Source organism: Myotis brandtii, unplaced genomic scaffold (assembly GCF_000412655.1).
Source record: "Myotis brandtii unplaced genomic scaffold, ASM41265v1 scaffold155, whole genome shotgun sequence".
Taxonomy (NCBI): Eukaryota; Metazoa; Chordata; class Mammalia; order Chiroptera; family Vespertilionidae; genus Myotis; species Myotis brandtii.
This window is the reverse complement of record NW_005355621.1, coordinates 2430032-2451817: the sequence shown is the minus strand read 5'-3', so window position 1 is coordinate 2451817 and position 21786 is coordinate 2430032. Positions and strand designations below refer to the sequence as shown.

Below are 21786 nucleotides of genomic sequence, written 5' to 3'. Positions count from 1 at the left end.
TTGGGGTAAAAGAAGACATATGTAAAACTTTAGACAATAAAAAAAATTGGAGGAGGAACCAGAGAACTAAGTATCATTAGAATAATGTTCATTCCCTAAAAATGTATATGCTATAAGAGATTGAGTACTCTGTTTTAACAATGGACTGTTTTAGTATCATATTCCTGGCAAAACCATTTTTAAAAGATAAATTAAGAACTGCTACATAGTTAAAACTGAAAAATAAAAAAGAAATTAAAAAAAAAAAAAGAAAGTCAAGGATAGGACAATGTTAATGGGACCTGACAAGTAAATTATTAACTTGTTGGTCTTCTTTAAAAAGAAGAATATTAGCATATTTTTCTGATCAGTTAGATATAATGTTTTCTGTACAAATAACTCATAATTTGGTTGTCATGTAAGCGTGAGTCTGCACACTCGTGTTTTGCTTTTGTACGAAAGTTGGATTTAGAAAATAAAATTATTTGAATTATTCAACACTAAAAAAAAGAAAGAAAGGCCCAACTAGATCACTCTGCAGTGAAGGCTACGACTGATACACTAAGCTTCTAATCAGCTTTGGAGTTCTCTCTTAAATATGAACACACAAACAGACATGACCAGACGTTTGAGGAAAATATCTAATATAAAATACAGATGCCCAAACAACTAAACTTGAAATTAAAAAATAAATAGTAAATTCAGCCCAACCGGTGTGGCTCATGCAGGAGGCAGCTGATCAATCATTGATGTTTTGATCTTTCCCTCTCTCATCCTTGAGGTTTCTATCTCTCCCTCTCCCTTCCTCCCTCTGAAATCAATAAAAACCTTTTTTTGTTTTAAGAAAGAGTGAACTCACCTTTATTCAGTTTTAATGGTAACGTGATCAAATTAAACAACATTTAATTTGCAGCATATTCCTTTTTTAACCATATTCCCTACACTATGGCCTATTTCAAAACTAATGTTTAGTCTATTATTTGAATAGAAACGAATCCTGGATAATGCGTGAGAATGTTGCTTTTAGAAATATTTTCTGCCCTGACCGGTTTGGCTCAGTGGATAGAGCGTCAGCCTGCGGACTCAGGGGTCCCTGGTTCGATTCCAGTCAAGGGCATGTACCTTGGTGGTGGGCACATCCCCAGTGGGGAGTGTGCAGGAGGCAGCTGATCGATATTTCTCTCTCATTGATGTTTCTAACTCTCTATCCCTCTCCCTTCCTCTCTGTAAAAAAAAAAAAAAAATTTCTTTTTGAGGTAAGCCAGCCAAAATTTCCACTTTTCTGCGAAGTTACCAAGTTGCATAATGCTTGTATGCTTAACTATATTTATCAGAACAAAGTTCATTTTCCAACACAATGAAATCAAAGCCACCTTTTAATTCTCATCCCAATAACCTTCTTCTCCCTTAAAGGCTGCCACTTTTGTTTTTAAAGACCTCTTCTTTACTCTCTTCTCCCGCCAAAAAGCCTCTTGGGTTTGGTTCTACCGAGGTGATCCACCAGTTCTTAAAACATAACGCACGCATATTGCTGTATACTACTGCTTCTCGGGATAAGGAGGGCCTGTCATTTTCAGATCAGACAACCCAGAGGACACTCCGGGTGAACTATCAAGCAGAAATACTTAGCATAGCCCCGAGGTCTAGAAATGTATCAAACAGACAGGGAAAAAACGTTTCCTGATACAGGTTCTCCGTAACAGATGGAAACAGCATAGGTAACATACATACTCTGAGGCAGGAAAAAACTTACTGCAGTGGATAATCTAGATGCCAATGTCATTTCCAAGTTCCCTTTGAGACCAAGTAGTGCAGGAACTAAAATGAAAACTTCTGTTACTTTTTTGAACACCTCCCAGTGCTGTAAGGAAAACAAAAATAGAATTTGCTGACACTTAAAAAAAAAACACAACATTTCAGAACAAAGACATTTCTAAAAAATCTCAGCCTTTTTTCCAACGTTGCATTTGCATTTTGAATGACAACACGGGTCATTTAATCAGTGAACATTTAGCTTAACCCCGTTCTCCATAGCTCTGAAGCCTTGAGTTACTTTAGAAGCTCCAGTTAGAGTTGGGAGTGATAGCTGATAGTCACTGCATCCCAAAATACATCTAGCTTGCTACACACTCCACCCTTAAAGTTTACTTTATCCCTTTTTGATGGCAAAAGTTAGTGTAACTCATGCTTAAGAGCACAGACTCAAGAACCAGGTAACATGGGTCTGAATCTTGGTTCCAACACTAATTACAACCACCCCACAGGAAAACTACATTAATATTATTTATCTAATTTCACAAATCCTATATAATAAAAGGGCAATATGCAAATTGACCGAACGGTGGAACAACCAGTCGCTATGACACGGACTGACCACCAGGGGGCAGACGCTCAATGCAGGAGCTGCCCCCTAGTGCCTCTGTGGCAACACTAAGGATGTCTAACTGCTGCTTAGGGCCCCCGCTCCCCATGGGGAGCGGGGGCCTAAACTGTCAGTCAGATATCCCCTGAGGGCTCCCAGACTGCAAAAGGGCACAGGCCGTGCTGAGGGGTCCACCCTCCCCAAAGTGCACGAATGTGCCTGGGCCTCTAGTGAAGAAATAAAGATTCAGAGAGGTTAAATGATGTTCCCAAGGTCAAAAAATGAGACTCAGAATTGACCTCAGGAGTTCTGAGTCATCCATGTTCTGGTCCCAGTTTGAGGTTTTGAAGCAAAAAGGTTGCAGAGCATCTATAATAATCTAATCTAATAATAGACAAACAGGGTAATTGACCGTACCTTCGCTACACCTCCCATTGGCTAATCAGCAAGATATGCAAATTAACCGCCAACAAAGATGGCAGTTAATTTGCATATGTAGGCACGAAGCAGAGCAGCGAAGGCGCTGAAGGCGGCTCCAGCCAGAGCGAAGGCCTGGGTCCCGGGTGCCGGAGGAAAACCGGTGCCGGCAGCCAGGGGAAGGGAAGGCCTATTGCACGTATCTTTTCGTGACCTGACTGTGTGATTCTGGATGAGGCCTGAATCTTTCAGATCTCAATTTCTTCATCCATGAAATGCAGATACTATCTGCTCTGTCTAGACCTTTGGGAAATACCATGATAATGAAAGTAACACCTATTAAAGTACTTTATGAACTGAAAAGACTATACAAATGACTTAACACAAAGTGCTATTTTACAAATGCTATTAAGAGGTGACTGTCCCAGTAAGAGACTTTATAAACTAAGCATATTAATTTATGCCAAAAAATAATCAAGAACACAGCCATGATTAATACGAAGACAGATGAGGAAAAAAATTTAAATCCATCAGCTAAATTAAAGAAAAACTCACTTTGTCCCCAAAGTTTCCCTAGAGGTTGTTCTAAACAGCTGTAGAACGAGGGCCGAAAGAGAGTTTAGGAAATGTTTATTCAGATCAGTCTCTGGTAAAACCCTGGTCCAAAGGCTTTTCAAGGAAAGCCCTCCCTTGCAATTAAAGATGGGCCTAAAATAGCACTGGGACTCCAGTAGCATCCTGGATCCCTTACCCTGTCAAAAGGTAACAAACATGTTCTTGTCCCTGTTTCATGATGGGGTAAGGATTCTGCTGTGCTAGTGGGGAGATGCATCCTTCAAAGATGATGGTGTGGCAGTGGTGGTGATGATGATGATGATCAATAACAGCAGATAATAATAACGACACTGCTAGGGATATAATGGCTAAAATAAAACAAAAACTTACTAAAAGTAACACAAAAAGTTATCTGATGAAAATGGTATTATAAAGAGTCTAAAGACATGTTTATAAGGATATTTATGATAGCACCAGCATGGGGGAATGAGTAAGTAAATTCTGGTGTAGACATACAATGGAACATCAAGCACTCACTTGAAAATGAAGAATATCTCTGTTACTAATTTGGAAAGGTGTCCAAGATGTAATATTAAGCAATGACAGTAAGTTCCAGAAAAATATATATATACAGCATTTCACTTTGATGTTTGGAAAAAAACAACACCTCTGCACAAATGTGTATATACATGTGCACAGAAAAAAGTCTGCAAGCATGTACAACAAACTCAGAATGAGGTGACCTCCAGAGGTTAAGAGAGTTGGGGCTGGAGATGAGGAATAGGGAAGACTTTTTATCTTTTGTTTAACACTCTAATGCAGTGATGGCGAACCTATGACACACGTGTCAGAGGTGACACGCGAACTCATTTTTTTGGTTGATTTTTCTTTGTTAAACGGCATTTAAATATATAAAATAAATATCAAAAATATAAGTCTTTGTTTTACTATGGTTGCAAATATCAAAAAATGTCTATATGTGACACGGCACCAGAGTTAAGTTAGGGTTTTTCAAAATGCTGACACGCCGAGCTCAAAAGGTTCGCCATCACTGCTCTATATTGTTCAAAGCCAACTTTATTATTGTAAAACTTTATGAAGACTCACGTCCTGGTCAGAATGAGACTATTCTCTTAGAACTTCTAGAGGAAAACAAACAAGAAAACACCTACAAAGAGCAAAGTCTCTACCCAGAGTCAGCGTCAGTTCATTCTACTATGGGACAACTGAAATCTAAAGGTGTCTGAGATGAATGCGTAGCCTGCATAAAGCACCTGGAACAACAAAGACAGTTAAGTTAAAGACGAAAACCTACCTGGACTATATCCAAAACCATGCCGGCAGAGACGGTTCCAAAGCCAGCTAGCAGAAATGGCACGAGGATCTGCAGGGCCATGATGCCGCTGGATTCCTTCGGCAGCTTTTGGTTTGCTTCCACGATGACATCTTCCTCGCCGTCACTGGGCCTTTCCTCAGCTTGTAGCATGGCGGTCGTTTCGGAGGTCTCCCCTCCGTCACAGTAATTGTAGTTGGCATAGTCGTCGTACTTTGGGCTATAGCTTGATGGCGTGTGCCCATTATTGCCATGGAAAGACGGCTCCGGGACTCTGTGATACTCCACGTGTGGCTCAGATCTGGTACCAAACGTCTGTGCCACAGCTGATAACCCCTCTTGCCAAATGCCGTTCGCTTTTTTGTGCCTGTCTTCCGGGTTTTTCTGGTAAATTACTGGAACCATACTCAACAATAAGTTTAAAAACTTATCGGACTGAACTGTATGTAAGCTTAAAGTCCAGTCTACGAAACCTCCTCCACTGCTTGGACCACCACTTGTTTTATTAGTAACAGATCTTCCTTTACTATTAGTCATATTGTCATCGCAAAAGACCCTGTACTCCTTAGATCTGAAGCTTCATAAACCATAGCAGATGAATCAGAACCACACAGATGCTGGTTTCAATTAAGATGCTGAATTCATTTTGTAGCAAAATAATGTTTCCACTAATAAAAGTTGTTTAGATGTTCCACACAGGGATGGAATCTGGAAAAGAAAAGATAAGGTAATTTTTAAAAAGCAGATGAACTATGTGGATACTTAAGATTTTCATAATTAAAGATATAAAACACTATCCTCACAACATTGCCATCAGATAGGTATTATTAGCCCCATTTTATAAATAAGTTTTAATCTTTCATCCCTGGTTCATGAAACTGTCAAGCACAAAGCTTTAATTTTAAACCGAGTTCTGATGTTAAAGGTTTGATTTTAACCACCACACTGTATTTCTCACCACTTTGTGTGCTGAGTTTGCTTTAAAACCCTCACAATAAATCCTTTTGCCTTAAAAAAATAAAACACATATGTTCTTAAACCAACCCGAAGATACATTATACTTCTTGGGCTTAACACATAACTGCTTTGTGCCATATAACTGCTTTGTATGCAGAAATATACTACATAGCTATTTTCTGTGCTCAATCTCGGTTATAAATTTTCTTATCTTTGCATATTCTATGTAACTAATACCTATGTAATATCTTCAACTGTCCCTGAAGTTATACAGTGGACAAATTTATTAAATCAAGTGATAGCTTCCATTACTATAGGGTGATCTCAGAATCAAACTGCTACAACACTTTACAAATGTCAGTACACAATAAAAGGTAAGGCATATGATAATATATTTTAAACACATTAAATAGTAAACCATGTTAGTTTATTTATATATTTTTAAAAATATGTTTTTATTGATTTCAGAGAGTAAGGAAGAGGAAGAGAGAGATAGAAACATCAATGATGAGAGAGAATCATTGATCGGCTGCCTCCTACATGACAGCCCACAACCAGGGCATGTGCCCTGACTGAGAATCAAACCATGACCTCCTGGTTCGTAGGTTGACGCTAAACCACTGAGCCATGCTGGCTGGGCATTTTATTTATATCTTAATATACACAGTGGTCAGTGCACTCCCACAGGGGGAGCGCTGCTCAGCCAGAAGCCAGGCTCATGGCTGGCAAGTGCAGCGGTGGTGACAGCAGCCTCTCCCGCCTCCACGGCAGTGCTAAGGATGTCCTACTGACAGCTTAGGCCCACTCCCCTAAGCTGTCAGTCAGACATCCCCAGAGGGCTCCCGGACTGCTAAAGGGTGCAGGCTGGGCTGAGGGACCCCCCTCCCCACACCCAGTGCATGAATTTCATGCACCAGGCCTCTAGTAGGAATATAATCCCTCCGTTATCTAGAGGAAAACCAAAATGAAAAGGGATCACAAATATTCACTTAACCCTCTATTTTGCAAGCTAACCAAAAAAAAGCTCGTAATACACTTACCACTTAATGCCCTTCTCAAAGTCTGCTCTGACACACAATTCCAGAGTGGGCCCCTGATCGGCTGGCCAGTGACCAGATTCTCTCACAGACTTTGAACTAAGACACAAGCACATACTTACTATTGCTAGTTCGAGACTGATGGGCACTGAAGCTGCAAGATCATACCCACCTGCCCGGGTAGAGAGCCTATTTGAACAGCTGCAAATGCTGTCAAAGCTATCTATCACAATGGCTCTATGGGCCTCGGGTGTTTCTCAGGGAACTGGCACTGACTTGATAAGGGACAGATGGCCCCACCGCCTGAATGGACTGCCCACCCACCAATTTAGACGAAGAACTGTTGTTGTCGGTACTGCTGCTTTTAAGGAAAATTATTGCATTCTTCAATATTTGTTTTCAATGCCTTAGAATATCCATCTCTTCTTCTTGGATAGGGGACAAGTGGATGCTAAGGTGTGCTCATCTATATCATCATTCCCTCCTTTTCCTTCTTCCCCTTTTATGATTTTGGAGGCGTCTGGATAGTCCTACTGGGAAACATTCTTTTTTAAAAAATATATTTATTGATTTTTTGCAGAGAGGAAGGGAGAGGGATAGAGAGTTAGAAACATCGGTCAGCTGCCTCCTGCACACCACCCACTACGGATGTGCCTGCAACCAAGGTACATGCCCTTGACCGGAATCGAACCTGGGATCCTTCAGTCCGCAGGCCGACGCTCTATCCACTGAGCCAAACCGGTGAGGGCGGGAAACATTCTTAAAATACAGATTCTAGGACCCCATACCTACTGACTGAGAATTCTATGTCTGAACCCTATAAATATTTCCTTTTAAGCTCCCCAGGTGATGTCGGTGCAAGCTTCCTGTGATCTTGCACTGAGAATCCAACGAGTAGATTAAATACCAGTTGCCAGTTTGGGCCACCTGCAGATTGATGGGCACACACAGTCAGTCCGTGTTTAGAGAAAATCAGATGAATGGAAACAACGTCCGGGGGAAGCAGAGAAGAAACCAAGCAGCCCCAGAAAGCGAGATGAATAAGGCTGGGCTGCTGCCGGAGAACCTCCCGCGTAACCAGAGGCCAGGCTGCATGTCTGGGACTTAGGAGATTCCCGGCAGCCCGAAGTGAGTCAGACTGAGTTTCTTTTCCTTCAACCCACTCACCTCTTTTTTTAAAAAATGAGCATTTCACTGCCTCCGAGGCATATTTAATCAGACAAAATATAAAACACACCTCAAAGAGACTGAGCTTTCAGACAAATCGTTTTCACTGAAGGGCAAGTGATGGATACAAGCAGTTCCTTCTTCTTCAGGAAGCAGAATTATCAGCTCGATCAACATGGAAATGCAGAGAAACGGAGATGAGCCAGAAAGAAGGGTGACAGTCCCGGTATCGCCATTCAGTCACCCTAAAATTCAGAAAGCTCAAAATGCGCTCTTGGGAAACTTGATCAACAGAAAGACGGAGGGAAGGGAAGGAAAGGAAAGGAGGGGTTTCCCAAGATGAGTCATCTCTCTGAGAATAGTGCAGGACATGGCTAAGCACAGAGTCTACTCTGGATTGGCCTTTGGGATCCAGATGCAGAGACACGTCCAGTTCATACTTCTGTTCCTATTAGTAGTATTCTTACTTCAGCATAAGCTATCGTGGTTAGATGGGGAGGTAAGTACTGTACCAGGGCCGCTGTGCACAGAGACCATACAGAGCCTTTGTGTCAAGTCAAAACCAGAGCGCCTCCCGGAAAAAGGAAGCTTGTGAGTGGAGCCCTGGGCTGCAGCTCAGCCCACTCCATCCCCTCAGCCACGCACCCTCGTGTACTGCAGAGCGCGCATCATCTTACCCAGCAGCCTGGGCAGTCGGGTAAAATACTAAACTATGTTTAAAGAACATAAAGCACAAATGATGGACATGTATTTTTGTTGTTTGCTCAGCAACTTTCTCAGTTTTTTTAGCTAATGGTATCTCCATTTCCTGTGTGAAACCGTCCTTCCCCTAGTCCAGTGGTTCTCAACCTTCTGGCCCTTTAAATACAGTTCCTCATGTTGTGACCCAACCATAAAAGTATTTTCGTTGCTACTTCATAACTGTAATGTTGCCACTGTTATGAATCGTCATGCGAGCCACATGCGGCTCTTTGGCCCCTTGAGTGTGGCTCTTCCACAAAATACCACGTGCGGGCGCGCACGTACAGTGCGATTGAAACTTCGTGGCCCATGCGCAGAAGTCGGTATTTTGTGGAAGAGCCACACTCAAGGGGCCAAAGAGCCGCATGTGGCTCGCGAGCCGCAGTTTGCCGACCACGGTCTTAGGCGACCCCTGTGAAAGGGTCATTCAACCGCCAAAGGGGTCGCGACCCACAGGTTGAGAACCGCTGCCCTAGTCCGTGAGGTTCTGGTAGGTCTGTCAACCACAGTTCCCTACCCTCCAGACCACACGCTGACAGGTGGCTTGAGCAGGATCTGAGTCCTCCCCTCAGTTTCATAGGTTTGTTGGGTAACTCTCTGCTGAGTGCCGGCTAGATTACATGATTAACAACACAGGCACCATTCCTGCTCCTGAGGAAAAACAAGCAGGCGAGCAAAGAAAGGAGATAATTTGTGATAACCGCGATGAAGGGAAGAGTTAATTTAACAAAGAATGAATGACTTACAGGGCTAAGAGGGGAAGGCCTCTGGGAGTTTCCTCACTTCGCTCTGGAATAACATCATTCCGAAGCAGTCACTAAGTCTTCCTCCCCAAAGGTCCCCTCTACCACCACCAGCAGCACTGCCACTTGCAGCAAAGCCCATCTACATAGAAGATCCACAGGAGAACCAGAGCGAAGCAATATCATTAGAACCTCTATTTCATATTCGAAGCCCATCCCACCCTTTATCTTCCCAATTACATGAGCCAATAAAACCCCTTCATTGACTAAGCTAGTCTGAATGGTGTTTCTATAAAAATAGCTAATTTTTTTTTAACAACGCACTTTGGTAGAAGTTATCTTACTACAGGTGCACACCATGGACCACTTGAAACTCATACAGTGATATATGTCAATTATGTATCAATACACTAGAAAAAAATGTATACACATAATCAAAAAATATTTTTTAAATATTTCTCTAAAATTCAGTTTCTATTTTAACACAAAAAAATGTAGATAGGACAAAATCTCAAAAAGATAGTCTTTCCATTGAATACATTTAAATTTATTTAAAAAACTCCATGTTCCCTATGAAAGTTTTGTCATGGGCCAGCACTGGGCTACAGAGATGTGTCAGGGAACCGCTGACTTAAAGGAAAATACTAATACTTCACTTCCTATGAATTCAATTTGGTTACAAAAACAAAAAACATTACTACTAAAATTCTTTATTTTTAAAAGAAAAAGAAGTGTATGCTATGTGTGTTGATTTACTAAAGTGGTATCTCCAAGAAAACCTACCCCTTGTGCTGGAGTAGGCATTCTGTTCCATTGCAAAGGTTAAATCACCTGAACAATCCAGCAGAGCTGTGAGTGAGCAGGTCTATATCATGCCGGATTACTGAATGCAGTATATGGGAGTTTAATACTTTGCTATCTTCCCATAACAATAAAAAGGTTTTTATGTAATGTATTACTAGTAATTATCACACTTAGGAAAAAAAATCACAAAAGTTGTTGATCAGGTGGATATTTTAGATTTATAAAAATAAACATAAAACCACAGTACTGCCACATACGTGTGTACACACACAAAATAACCTAGAAGTCTAACTGTGACTATTACGTATTAGTTTAATACTTTGCTATCTTCCCATAACAATAAAAAGGCTTTTATGTAATGTATTACTACTAATTATCACATTTAGAAAAAAAATCACAAAACTTGTTGATCAGGTGGATATTTTAGATTTATATAAATAAACATAAAACCACAGTACTGTCACATACATGTGTACACACACAAAATAACCTAGAAGTCTAATTGTGACTATCACGTATTCTTACTTTTGCCCCTCTGCAAGTGTGCATTCTGTTCCTTTTATTTTCTTTTTGAACACATCTTCTATGTTTCTATTTATTACTGAAATATAGCGAGTTCCCAAATGAGATGTAATATATGCTCAGTTAAAATAGCTTTCAGGGAGATCATGCCAAACAAAACTAGACCTTAACTTATATTATGCAAATTATTTCCTTGTTCTATTAAAAAAAAGAACATTGGTATATTCTTTTGAATACTAGCCAGTAAGTACTTAACCGCATAATTGTATAACAGGTTTGTTAAGAAGGATCGTGTCTATTTAACTTGCTTTTTGCAGCACTCAAATAGCAAGTTGACTTTATGGCTGCTCAGTTTTCTTCAACTATTTTCATTTTAAAGATCCCAACCTCACCAATTTCTCTCAATGATTAAATCCTTCCATTCAAGCAAAAGCTATTTTTAAAAGCTTTTTAGATATCAGTTTCATCGTCTGAACTCCTCAGCTTTTGCATTTCTTATCCCTTTTCCTGAAGAATTTACCCTCAGATCACCACTCAGCACGTATGCCAAACAGCTCTTACGTAATCATCCCTTCGGTTTTCTCGTGTTCACTCTGACAACGCTTTCTGCCGTCCTCCCATGACCTCATTGTCACACCCTTCTCCCTTGAGAAGTCATCAGAACCCATGAGGACAGCCTAGTCCCATTTCTGCAGGTCATGGCCCTTGACTATGGAATCATATTAAAGAACTCTCTTTCTCCATTTGAGCTAGCCCTACAGCTATTATTAAAATCATTTCTCATTGTTAGCCCCTTGATTTCATCATTCTCATCCACTGAGCTCCCTGCATTGCTTATTTTTGGTTACTAATTATTTCATACTGACTCAATGTTTTCTACTAGATTACCTAAGCCAGCTAAATTATTCTTACTCTTCCCAAGTTTCAAATTTGCTTTATTCAGCTTTCCTACTTCTACACTTTGTACCAAATGGTTCCCAACACCCAAGAACTTTCACCTGTTCAATAGGTCATAAAAGTATATTACCTCAAAGAAATCTATCCAAATTAATGTAGGATTAAAAAGAAAAAAATATAGGATTAAGGGTACAGAGGAAAAAACAGTCAAAATTAAGTGCTCAAAATACGGCTAGCAATTTTCCTATCACAGTTTTAAAAAAGAGGTATTTTGTTTAGTTTTGTTTTGTTTTTAAAGAAAGGCATCTAGCCCTGGCTGAGTGGCTCACTGGAGCGCTGTCCCATACACCAAAAAAGGTTGTCGGTTCAATTTCCAGTCAGGGGACATACCTAGGTTAAGGGTTCAATACTGGTCCGGCCACAAACAGGAGGCCACACAAAGAAATCTATCCAAATTAATGTAGGATTAAAAAGAAAAAAAAATGTAGGATTAAGGGTACAGAGAGGAAAGAAGAGTCAAAATTAAGTGCTCAAAATACGGCTAGCAATTTTCCTACAGTTTTAAAAAAAAAGAGGTATTTTTGTTTAGTTTTGTTTTGTTTTTAAAGAAAGGCATCTAGCCCTGGCTGAGTGGCTCACTGGAGCGCTGTCCCATACACCAAAAAAGGTTGTCGGTTCAATTTCCAGTCAGGGGACATACCTAGGTTAAGGGTTCAATACTGGTCCGGCCACAAACAGGAGGCCACAGATCGATGTTTCTCTCTCACATCAGTGTTTCTCTCTCTCTCTCCCTCTTCCTCTCTCTAAAATCAATAAAACATATCTTCAGGTGAGGATTAAAAAAAAAAAAGGTGTCCATTTGGTCTTCTTCCACTGCCAATTCTCACATAGCACAGGTGAGATCTTTTTTCCTGTGATATTTAATAGATCACTTGAACCCCAAAAGTTAAAAATCAATATGGTGATGTAAAAGAAATCTCCTGAACTCTAAATATACTGTTGCTGCTGGGAAGAGATGTAAGTCGTGGTATCCTTAAGAATGTATGACCAGGAAAAAAAAAAAGGTGTGGATGTCTTCTGCCCATTTCCTCTAGCTACCCAAGAAAATGGAACTATCTATCCCACGGTAGCAATTCTAAAGAATGAAGGTAGGTCCAGTCAAGAACTGGCCCACAAACCGTATGAGGTCTAAGTCTCAAATGGCTCCAAGCACAGCTAAGTTATAGTCATTTACCTTATCCTATAATTTTTATCATTGTTCAGCCATTTAAAAGTGCTTGGAAACTGAAATATAAGAAATCCTACCTCACAAATACTGTCCTTCCTAATTAAAAGGCTCACTTCTAAAGTGGAATGGAAGTATCTCCATCCCCCCTTTTTTTTTTTTTGGCTGAAATACAGTTTACTTTTTTAAAAAATTAATTTGAGAGAGAGAGAGAGAGTAAGGGTGGGGGGCAAGGGGAAGACATCGATTTGTTGTTCTACGTATCCATGAATTCATTGGCTGATTTTTCTACGTGCGCTGACCAGATACCAAATCTGAAATCTTGGCGATATTGGGACAGTGCTCTAACCAACGAGCAACCCAGCCAGGACAGAGTCAGCTTCTTTAAAAAACCTTGACTTCTTTGGCTTAAACTGGAAGCTGTCTACTTGCACTGAATTCAAGCACTCACATAGGTTTCATTTCGCTAACAGGTAGTGATGTAAAACTTTCTTAACAAGTTAAAAATGGGAGAAAAGTGAAAAAGCAATTAACTGCCATTTCAGTCACTCTGGATTGCTGTGAAATTGGTGGTCTTAATGTTTTCTAACAAAGACAAAAGCTTGGAAAGTTATTGACATGATTCGGCTACTGACATACAAAAGCAAGCTGATTCCATAAATCCATCACTCATTTCTAGGATTGCCCACTGACACAAAAGGCTAATGCCATGAAATTTAGCAATCCTACAGTTTCTATATACCTAAAAGACAGCCAAATATTTGCAAAGAATTCATGTAAAGCCAGAGAAATCATCTGTGGGTTTAATAAACCTTCTGTATCATAAATCCTCAATTAGCACAAATAATTTTTCAAAAGAAGCCAGACCCAGAACAAATGATTTTGTTCTCAGAATCACAATGTTCAACTCCACTTTAAAATAATAATAAGTTTTAAAAGAATGCTTTGTTTGGAAGAAATATACATAAAAAAAAACACAAGACAATGAATCAACTAAACTACAATCTACAGTTACACCATTTCCACTTACTGAGAAAATGTTGACAGAGTAAATATGGTGTGTGTCCTGGAACTAAATGTATTCCATAAACAAAGTACAGTTTATCCTGCCAAGTGCCATCTGTTAGATTTATATCTAGCCCCTATCAAACCAATCAACTGAAACATGTGAAAAAAATGTTCATTTACCTAGGTATTCTGGTTCAATTGATAGCAGTACAAAAATAGATTTTTTTTTAAAAAAGAATACAGGCAGCAAACACTTGCCGGAAAGATCAGTTTGTTTGAAACAACTCAATGAATGGCTGGATATCAAAGGAGTTGTCCAATCAGAGAACTCTGTTTTGAAGTTGAGAAACTGCTTTTAAACAACAACAAAAAAGTAGATTTCCCTTATTCTATCTTAAACATTGCTTACCTGTATCTTATTTTTTTAAAAACTACCCAACATTTAATAACTTGCTCTCATAATTGACATGTAAATGACATTCATTTCCTGCAAACAACCACTAAGAACACAACACCTCCTCTTGAATCCTTATTTAGAAATTACAGCTACAGAAAGCCATGCTACTAAAAACTTGTATTTTTATTTTTCTGTAATAAAGATTGAGCCCCCGCCCCCCTTTTTTTTTAACGTTAGCAGCAAGGAAATTTACAGCTAAACCTGAAACTCAAATCTATGATCAATTTATTAAGCTTAACATTATACTACTTTTATTTTCTTTGGTACTGGTTTTATAATTCTTTTTTTGAAACCAATATTTCTTGTAGGCATTGTTTTTATAAACTGATGCAACACACTGTATAAAAGATAGTGAACATAAGAATAATAAAACATTTCCCTACTGTTTTTCTCTGGTACTTAATAATCTGAAATACCTAAATTTAGAAACTAGATAGAGTTCCTCAGCATTTCAAATGAGTAGAAATTATTACTCAGAACTTATACAGAAGTATACTTTCATACTTTTACCCCTAATACATTCTTCTACTCCTAGAAAGAATGCAATTTTAAAAATGCAAACACACTTCTGGGACCTATTAAAATATGCACTTGACTCTTTGTATAATTAAACTGAAAATAAAAGCCTCCAGAAATTTAAGGTGCAGAAAGGATGCCAGTGTGTCAAAAGTTTCTTTTTTCTTTTGTTTTTTAATTTTCATTTGAGAGAGAAAGAGAAACATCGATTTGTTGTTCCATTTATGTGTTCACTGGTTGATTCTTACATGTGCCCTGACCGGGGATCGAAACTGCAAACTTGGTGAATCAGAACAACGCTCTAACCAACTGAGCTACCCTGGCCGGGGCTCAAAGTTCTAAAATCTTTTTAAGAAAAGGGAAAGGAAGAAAGGAAGTTAATGTGTCAAAGTTTAAAAGAAAAACAAAGCTTTCTTTGTAAGAAAAGTGAGAGGGGAAAAAACCAAAACGATTTGCCACCTGTCAGGTGATAATGTTTCTTCTACATTTTAAGATTAGGAGCGGTTCACCATCTTCAGCTGCCGCATTTCAAACATTTACTTCTAATTTCCCATGGCCCTTCCTGTCCCCTCTCCTGGAGCCGGCGACCCGGGTGAGCAGGCCTTACCTTCCATCGGTGATGACTAGGGCAGCTCCGGCACTGAGGTCTTCCTCGGGAGGTGGCCCACCTCCTCCCCTCCCTGGCACATCTTCTCCCCGGGAAAGGAAGCCAGACCTACCTTCCCCAAACTGCACTTTCGCTCAGGAGTGTCCCCTCGTACACAGGGCTCAACGAGGGTTCAAGCGCGCAAACCCACTAGCAGAGACTACACGCAGATCAGATCAACTACAGGCACCCGGTGTTATGTTACTCAATTATCTTGGCATCAAACTGAAACAATGACCTAACTCACCACCTTTACTCCCTGCAATCAACTCTCTCCTCTACCCTTTGGTCAGGGCTGCACACTTTTCTTCTATTCAAATGCCAGTTTTAAAAAAAGAAAGAAAGGAAAGGGGTGGGGGTGGGAGGGCGGGGAAAGGAGCCATTTTCTGAACAGCTCTAAATCCAACCTGCAGTTCAAGCCAAAACTACTCTCAAAGCCACCCCAAAGCATCATAGTTGTCACTAATGGTCTTTGCTCATAAAAAAGTCCTGACTATACCCTTCTTTCATACTTCATTTGAAACTCTGCTTCTAATGTCCACTGGCATACTCGTGGCGGGGGATAGGGGGTCCCTCAGCCCAGCCTGTGCCCTCTTGCAGTCTGGGAGCCCTGGGGGATGTCCAGCTGCCGCGGGGGTGAGAAAGAGGCTCCCACCGCTGCTGCACTTGCCAGCCATGTGCCCGGCTTGTAGCTGAGCCGTGTTCCCCCTGTGGGAGTGCACTGACCACCAGGGGGAAGCTCCTGCGTTGAGTGTCTGCCCCCTGGTGGTCAGTGGGCATCATAGCTACTGGTCGGTCCACCATTTGGTCGATTTGCATATTAGCCTTTTATTATATAGGATTGTTTTTCCTTTTTTTTTCCCACAGGAGCAATATGTGTCCAATGCAAAAACTAAAAAAAAAAAAGAAAAAGAAAGAAAAAAAGCCAATGATAAACAAAAATTGTTTATTCTGGAAACCCACCATCCGATATAATCACTGATCACATATCGATGTATACAATGACATTTCCATATTTTTCTATATACGTATACTAGAGACTCAGTGCATGAAATTCGTGCACGGGGGGGGGGGGGGGGGGGGGGGGTTTTTTTTTTCAGCCTGGCCTGCACCCTCTCATAATCCGGAACCCCTCACGTAGGGTCCCTAGGCCTGGCCGACAATCAGGGCCTATCAGGGTTTTCCTTCCCCCGGCTGCAGGCAGCTGGCCCCGCCCACGCCGCTGCCACTGCTTGCCATCGGTGCGGCATTGCATTGCCACCAGTCGCCTCACGCTGCGGGCAACAGCTGTGGGGTGCGATTGCTTGGCTGGCCTGGGCCTCCCTCTGTGGGGTGATCGCTGGCTGGCCCTCCCTCTGTGGGGCGATCAATCGCAGAGCCCCCAGATCGATCAACCTGCAGAGCGAGGCCCTGCCTACCCACCACAGCACCACCAGCCGGGTGGCCTGGGCCTCCCTCTGTGGCCACCTGGGCCTCCTTCTGTGGGATGATCGCTGTGCAGAGGGAGGCCCCACCCACCTGCTGCAGTGCCACCAGCCAGGTAGCCTGGGCCTCCCTCTTTGGGGTGATCGTGGACGCCCCCCTCTGCCCCCTGACCGATTGCCCCACTGGCTGGTGGCCTAGGCTTCCCTCTTTGGGGCGATCAATGGCAGAGCCCCCCCACATTGATCACCCCATAGAGGGTGGCCTGGGCCTCCCTCTGTGGGGTGATCATGGGGCGATGCCGGGGCCCCCCCAAAACAATCGCATCGAACCCGCCTTGGCTGGCCTGGCGCCAGTACATGTCATAGCGTGGTCATCTGGAAGGTCATCTGGACGGTCGTTCTGCTGTTCCGTCGTTTGGTCGATTTGCATGTTACGCTTTTATTATTATAAATATGTTTAAAACAAAAAAGGGCTCATGTTGCACATAGTATTTTGCATCCTACTTTTTGCATTTCAAAATGTATCAAAAATGCTTCCTCATAATATTATTCTACAAACCTTTTTGGTGAGGATTGTTTGTGTGTGTGTGTTTTGTTAATGCTCACCAGAGGATTTTTTCCCCATTGCTTTTTCAGAGAGAGTGAGAGGGAGGGAAGGCGAGAGAGATAAACATTGATGTGAGAGACACATCAACTGGTTGCCTCCCACACATGCAATCCAAGTACGTGCCCTTGACCAGGAATCAAACCCCAGACCCTTCGGTTCGCCCAGCTGATACGCTAGCACTGAGCACACTGGCCAGGACTACAAAGCTATTCTTAATGGCTACTTAAAACTGTACTATTTCTAAAACTCCCAGGAGCCCTAGAATTTCTTCTCTCTCTCTTTTATGTTCTTCTTTCTCTTCTACTTTTTCCCTCTCCACACATTCCCCAGTGAGAAAAATATAGTCAACCCTCGGTTCCATCTCCCATCTTGAACAATTCAGTTCGTGATCTGACAACCCTTTCCTGCCGATACATCAGCATGACAAAAAGTGCCTCTCAGGCCACAAACAAAGAAGAGAATATGAGTCAGTTTACCACAAAACCTCACATTATTAACATCTCAGGAAACTGTGAATATTTTTGTGTTTTGTTCTGTTTTGCTTTCACTGCTGGTGAAATGGAGCTTTAGCACTATTTTTAAAACATACAGAGGCCATCAGGGGTGCTAATGCTGCTAAGGGTGTGAAAGAAACAAAGATCACAGGCAACTGAAAAGGTAGAAAAACTGTTGTTGATTTGGGTAAACAAAAAGCAGTTAGCCCATGATAGCGTTACACATGATGACATGCGTAAAAGCAAAGATGCTGCATACTGACTTCCTCAAAGATACCCCTGGAACAAGTGCTGAAAGTGATTCATTTAAGGATGAGAGGGAGTGGTTAGATAAATTTGAGAAAAGAAGTATTTGTTTCTAGGTCAGACATACTGTATATAAGAAAGGTTAAAACCAAATCATTTGGGAGCCTGGGGCAAATTCAATTTACATTACTTCTAATGGGAAAAAATGATTCGGTTTTCAAACAAATCGCTTCTCAAACAGCCTTCCGGAATAAATTTTGAGAGCCAAGGTTCCTCTGTACAACTAAAAGGCAACAGCCTTGCCCTGGCCAGAGGCTTGCTTGGTTGGAATGTCATCCCGTACACCAAAAGGCTGCAGGTTTGATTCCTGGTTAGGGCACATACCTAGGTTACAGGTTTGATCCTCAGTCAGGGTGTGTACAGGAGGCAACCAATTGATGTTTTCCTCACATTGATGTCTCTCTCTCCTCTCTCTCTCTCTCTCTCTCTCTCTCAAATCAATTAAAAAAAACATATCCTTGGGTGAGGATAAAATCCTATATAATAAAGGGGTAATATGCAAATCAACCGAATGGCAGAATGACTGGTTGCTATGATGCGCACTGACCACCAGGGGGCAGACACTCAATGCAGGACCTGCCCCCTGGTGGTCAGTGCGCTCCCACAGAGGGAGCACTGCTCAGCCACAAGCCGGGCTGACGGCTGGCAAGCTCAGCAGTGGTGGCGGGAGCCTCTCCCGCCTCCACGGCAGCACTAAGAACGTTCAACTGCGCTTAGGCCCAGGCCCATGGGGAGTGGGCCTAAGCTGTCAGTCGGACATCCCCCGAGGGCTCCCGGACTGCTAAAGGGTGCAGGCTGGGCTGAGGGATGCCCCCACACACACCAGTGCACGAATGTTGTGCACCGGGCCTCTAGTAAATAAATAAAAGGCAACAGCCTTCCTTCAATTAGCACATCACAAATGCTTTCAGACCAGTACCATGCTGCTGTATGTTTTCCACAGCCATGATTTCATTTATAGTGTAAGTATTTGTTAGATGATTGTGACTCAATGACTGTCTCTGCCCCACCAAGCTCCAAGGAAGGGCCAGGTTACCATTTCATAGATGGTATGTCTCCCCCACAATCCACCACTCACAATTCAAAATGATAATAACTCCAAATAAAATACAGGTCACAGGGGTATGATTTTTCCAGAAAGATGACCTCATTGTTTCTTCAAAAATTACAAAACATTACATTATTCCAATGTTTTTCTCTCTTTTGGTGCTCCTTTACTAATGCTCAAACACATGCTTAGACCGTCCATTAAGCAATGTCCCCGGGGGACTGTGACAGGACTGTTCTGTTCTAAGGAGCAGTGCGAGTCTGAATTCAGATTATGAAATCTATGCACAATCAAAATCCCATACCTGAGTATACAGATTTCAATGAATGACATTTGGAAAAAGAGAATATTAACTGCCTGTTCAAAGTTGTATTATTCATGTGGAATCACTGGCAAATGCTTTATGCTATGTTTGAAATTGCACAAAGCTTACTGGGATATTTGCTACCCTTCAGTTTGAAGGTTCTCAACCTTCCTAATGCCACGACCCTTTAATACAGTTCCTCGTGTTGTGGTGACCCCCAACCATAAAATTATTTTCATTGCTACTTCATAACTGTAATTTTGCTACTGTTATGAATCGTAATGTAAATATCTGATATGCAGGATGTATTTTCATTGTTACAAATTGAACATAATTAAAGCATAGTGATTAATCATAAAAACAATATGTAATTATATATGTGTTTTCCGATGGTCTTAGGCAACCCCTGTGAAAGGGTCGTTCAACCCCCAAAGGGATCGCGACCAACAGGTTGAGAACCGCTGCATTAGATGAATAAATTACATTACTTGCATTGAGTGATTTTATGAGGGAATTTCAAGTGACTTATTCATCAGATCTTCACACTTAAATTAAGAGAAATTATTTGCTTCCAGAAAATGAAATGTCAAGAAGTGTCAACACGCTAATGATATTGATAGTAGTTAAGAGCTTGGGCTCCCAAGTCAAACTGTTTTGGCTTAAATTCTGATTTTCACTAGCTGTGGGATCTACACCTCTACAACTCAGTTTCCTCATGAAAAAAGTATCTCCTTATGGAGTTATTGTGAGGAGTAAATGAGTTAATACATATAAAGTGCTTAGAAGAGTGGATCAAGCCTTCAATAAATGTAAGCTAATTATTATCATCATTATAATTACACATTTTTACAAAAGGCTTGTGACCAAGCAGTAAAATGATAACCTGGGGAAGATCTGGAATTGCTGAGTAGGGGACTTAGGACATTTTATAAATTAGACCAGCTGTTTTCATTTTCTTTTTAGTATGTTTTTACTAGAGGCCCGATGCACAAAATTCATGCAAGAGTAGACCTTCCTTCCCCTGGCTGCCGGCACCACCTTCCCTCTGGCACCTGGGACCCAGGCTTCCCTCGAAGCCCCAGCTTCATCCAGAAAGTAGTCCGGAAGGACCTTGGTCTAATTAGCATATTAGGCTTTTATTATTATAGATTGATTTTAGGGAGAGGGAGAGAAAGAAACATTGATGTGAGAGAGAAACATCAATTGGTTGCCTCTGGTAGGCACCCCACCGACCAAGGACCAAACCGCAATCTGGGCATGTGCCCTGACGGGGAATTGAACTGGTGACCTTTGGGTGCACAGGACAACACTCAACCAACTGAGCCACACTGGCCAATTGTTTTTTAACTTTTTTTTTTAATGCGGAGAAATTCTCTGCTTAAATTAAATCTTATGTGAATCCCAATTTATAAAACAGGTAAAAGCAGCAAGGTTCAGTTGAAGCACCCTGGTTTTCACCCTCTCAGTTCCCACCTTACCTCACTTGAGAAGACTCTGAAACCCCTCCTCGGAGCACTGAGTTAGAAAAAAAAGTCGGGAAGGACAGATACCAAGGTGCTCAGAGCACTGACCTCAGGAGAGTCGGGCTGGCCTTGCTGGGTAGGGTAAAGAAGGGCTTGAAATACCATTTTCACTTTTTCAATCCTGCACATTTTTAGATTACTTGAAATTTTGTTTATGCTGAACACTTTTAATTTTTTTAATTTAAAAGTAATAGATAAGAGCCTTCCTGAAAACCGACAAGATGGCAGAAGTGGAGCAGAAGCAGCAGTGGACCTTGTGCAAGTTCGCCTGCTGGGCGTGGGTCTTGACCAGCTGCTGGACATGCCCTATGAGCAGCTGGTGGACCTGTCTAATGAGCAGCTGCTGCACCTGCATGGCGCCCCACGGCTGCGGCAGCTGAACTGGCCTGCTGAGGAAGCAGCACTGGCTGCTGAAGCGCCTGCACTAGGCCCAGGAGGGGGCACCACCCCTGGAGAAGCCCGAGGTGATGAAGAGGCACCTGTAGGACATGATCATCCTGCCAGAGACGGTGGGCAGCATGGTGGGCCTGTACAATGGCAAGGCCTTCACCCAGGTGGAAATCAAGCCTGAGATGATTGGCCACTACCTGGGTGAGTTCTCCATCACCACCGGCTGGCCAGGCATCAGAGCCACCCACTCCTCCCGCTTCATCCCTCTCCAGTAGCCAATAAAAGCACAGACTTAGCTGGTCAAAAAAAAAAGTAATAAATAAG

At 41.7% G+C, this 21786-nt stretch overlaps 1 protein-coding gene and 1 pseudogene across 1 annotated transcript in view; one reads left to right on the top strand and one right to left on the bottom strand.

The window, feature by feature from the left end:
* The window catches only part of SLC41A2 (solute carrier family 41 (magnesium transporter), member 2), a 66143-nt gene extending 50532 nt beyond the window's left edge, over positions 1–15611 (bottom strand). The window contains exons 1-3 of the mRNA XM_005861669.2: positions 15328–15611; positions 4629–5354; positions 1733–1840 (exon numbers count right to left, since the gene is read on the bottom strand). Coding sequence (XP_005861731.1) covers positions 1733–1840; positions 4629–5183 — 663 coding nt within the window. The 5' untranslated portion in view covers positions 5184–5354; positions 15328–15611. The remainder of the gene's footprint in view (positions 1–1732; positions 1841–4628; positions 5355–15327) is intronic.
* A 5682-nt stretch (positions 15612–21293) lies between these two features.
* On the top strand, positions 21294–21760 carry LOC102249389 (annotated as a pseudogene).
* Positions 21761–21786: the final 26 nt, after the last annotated feature.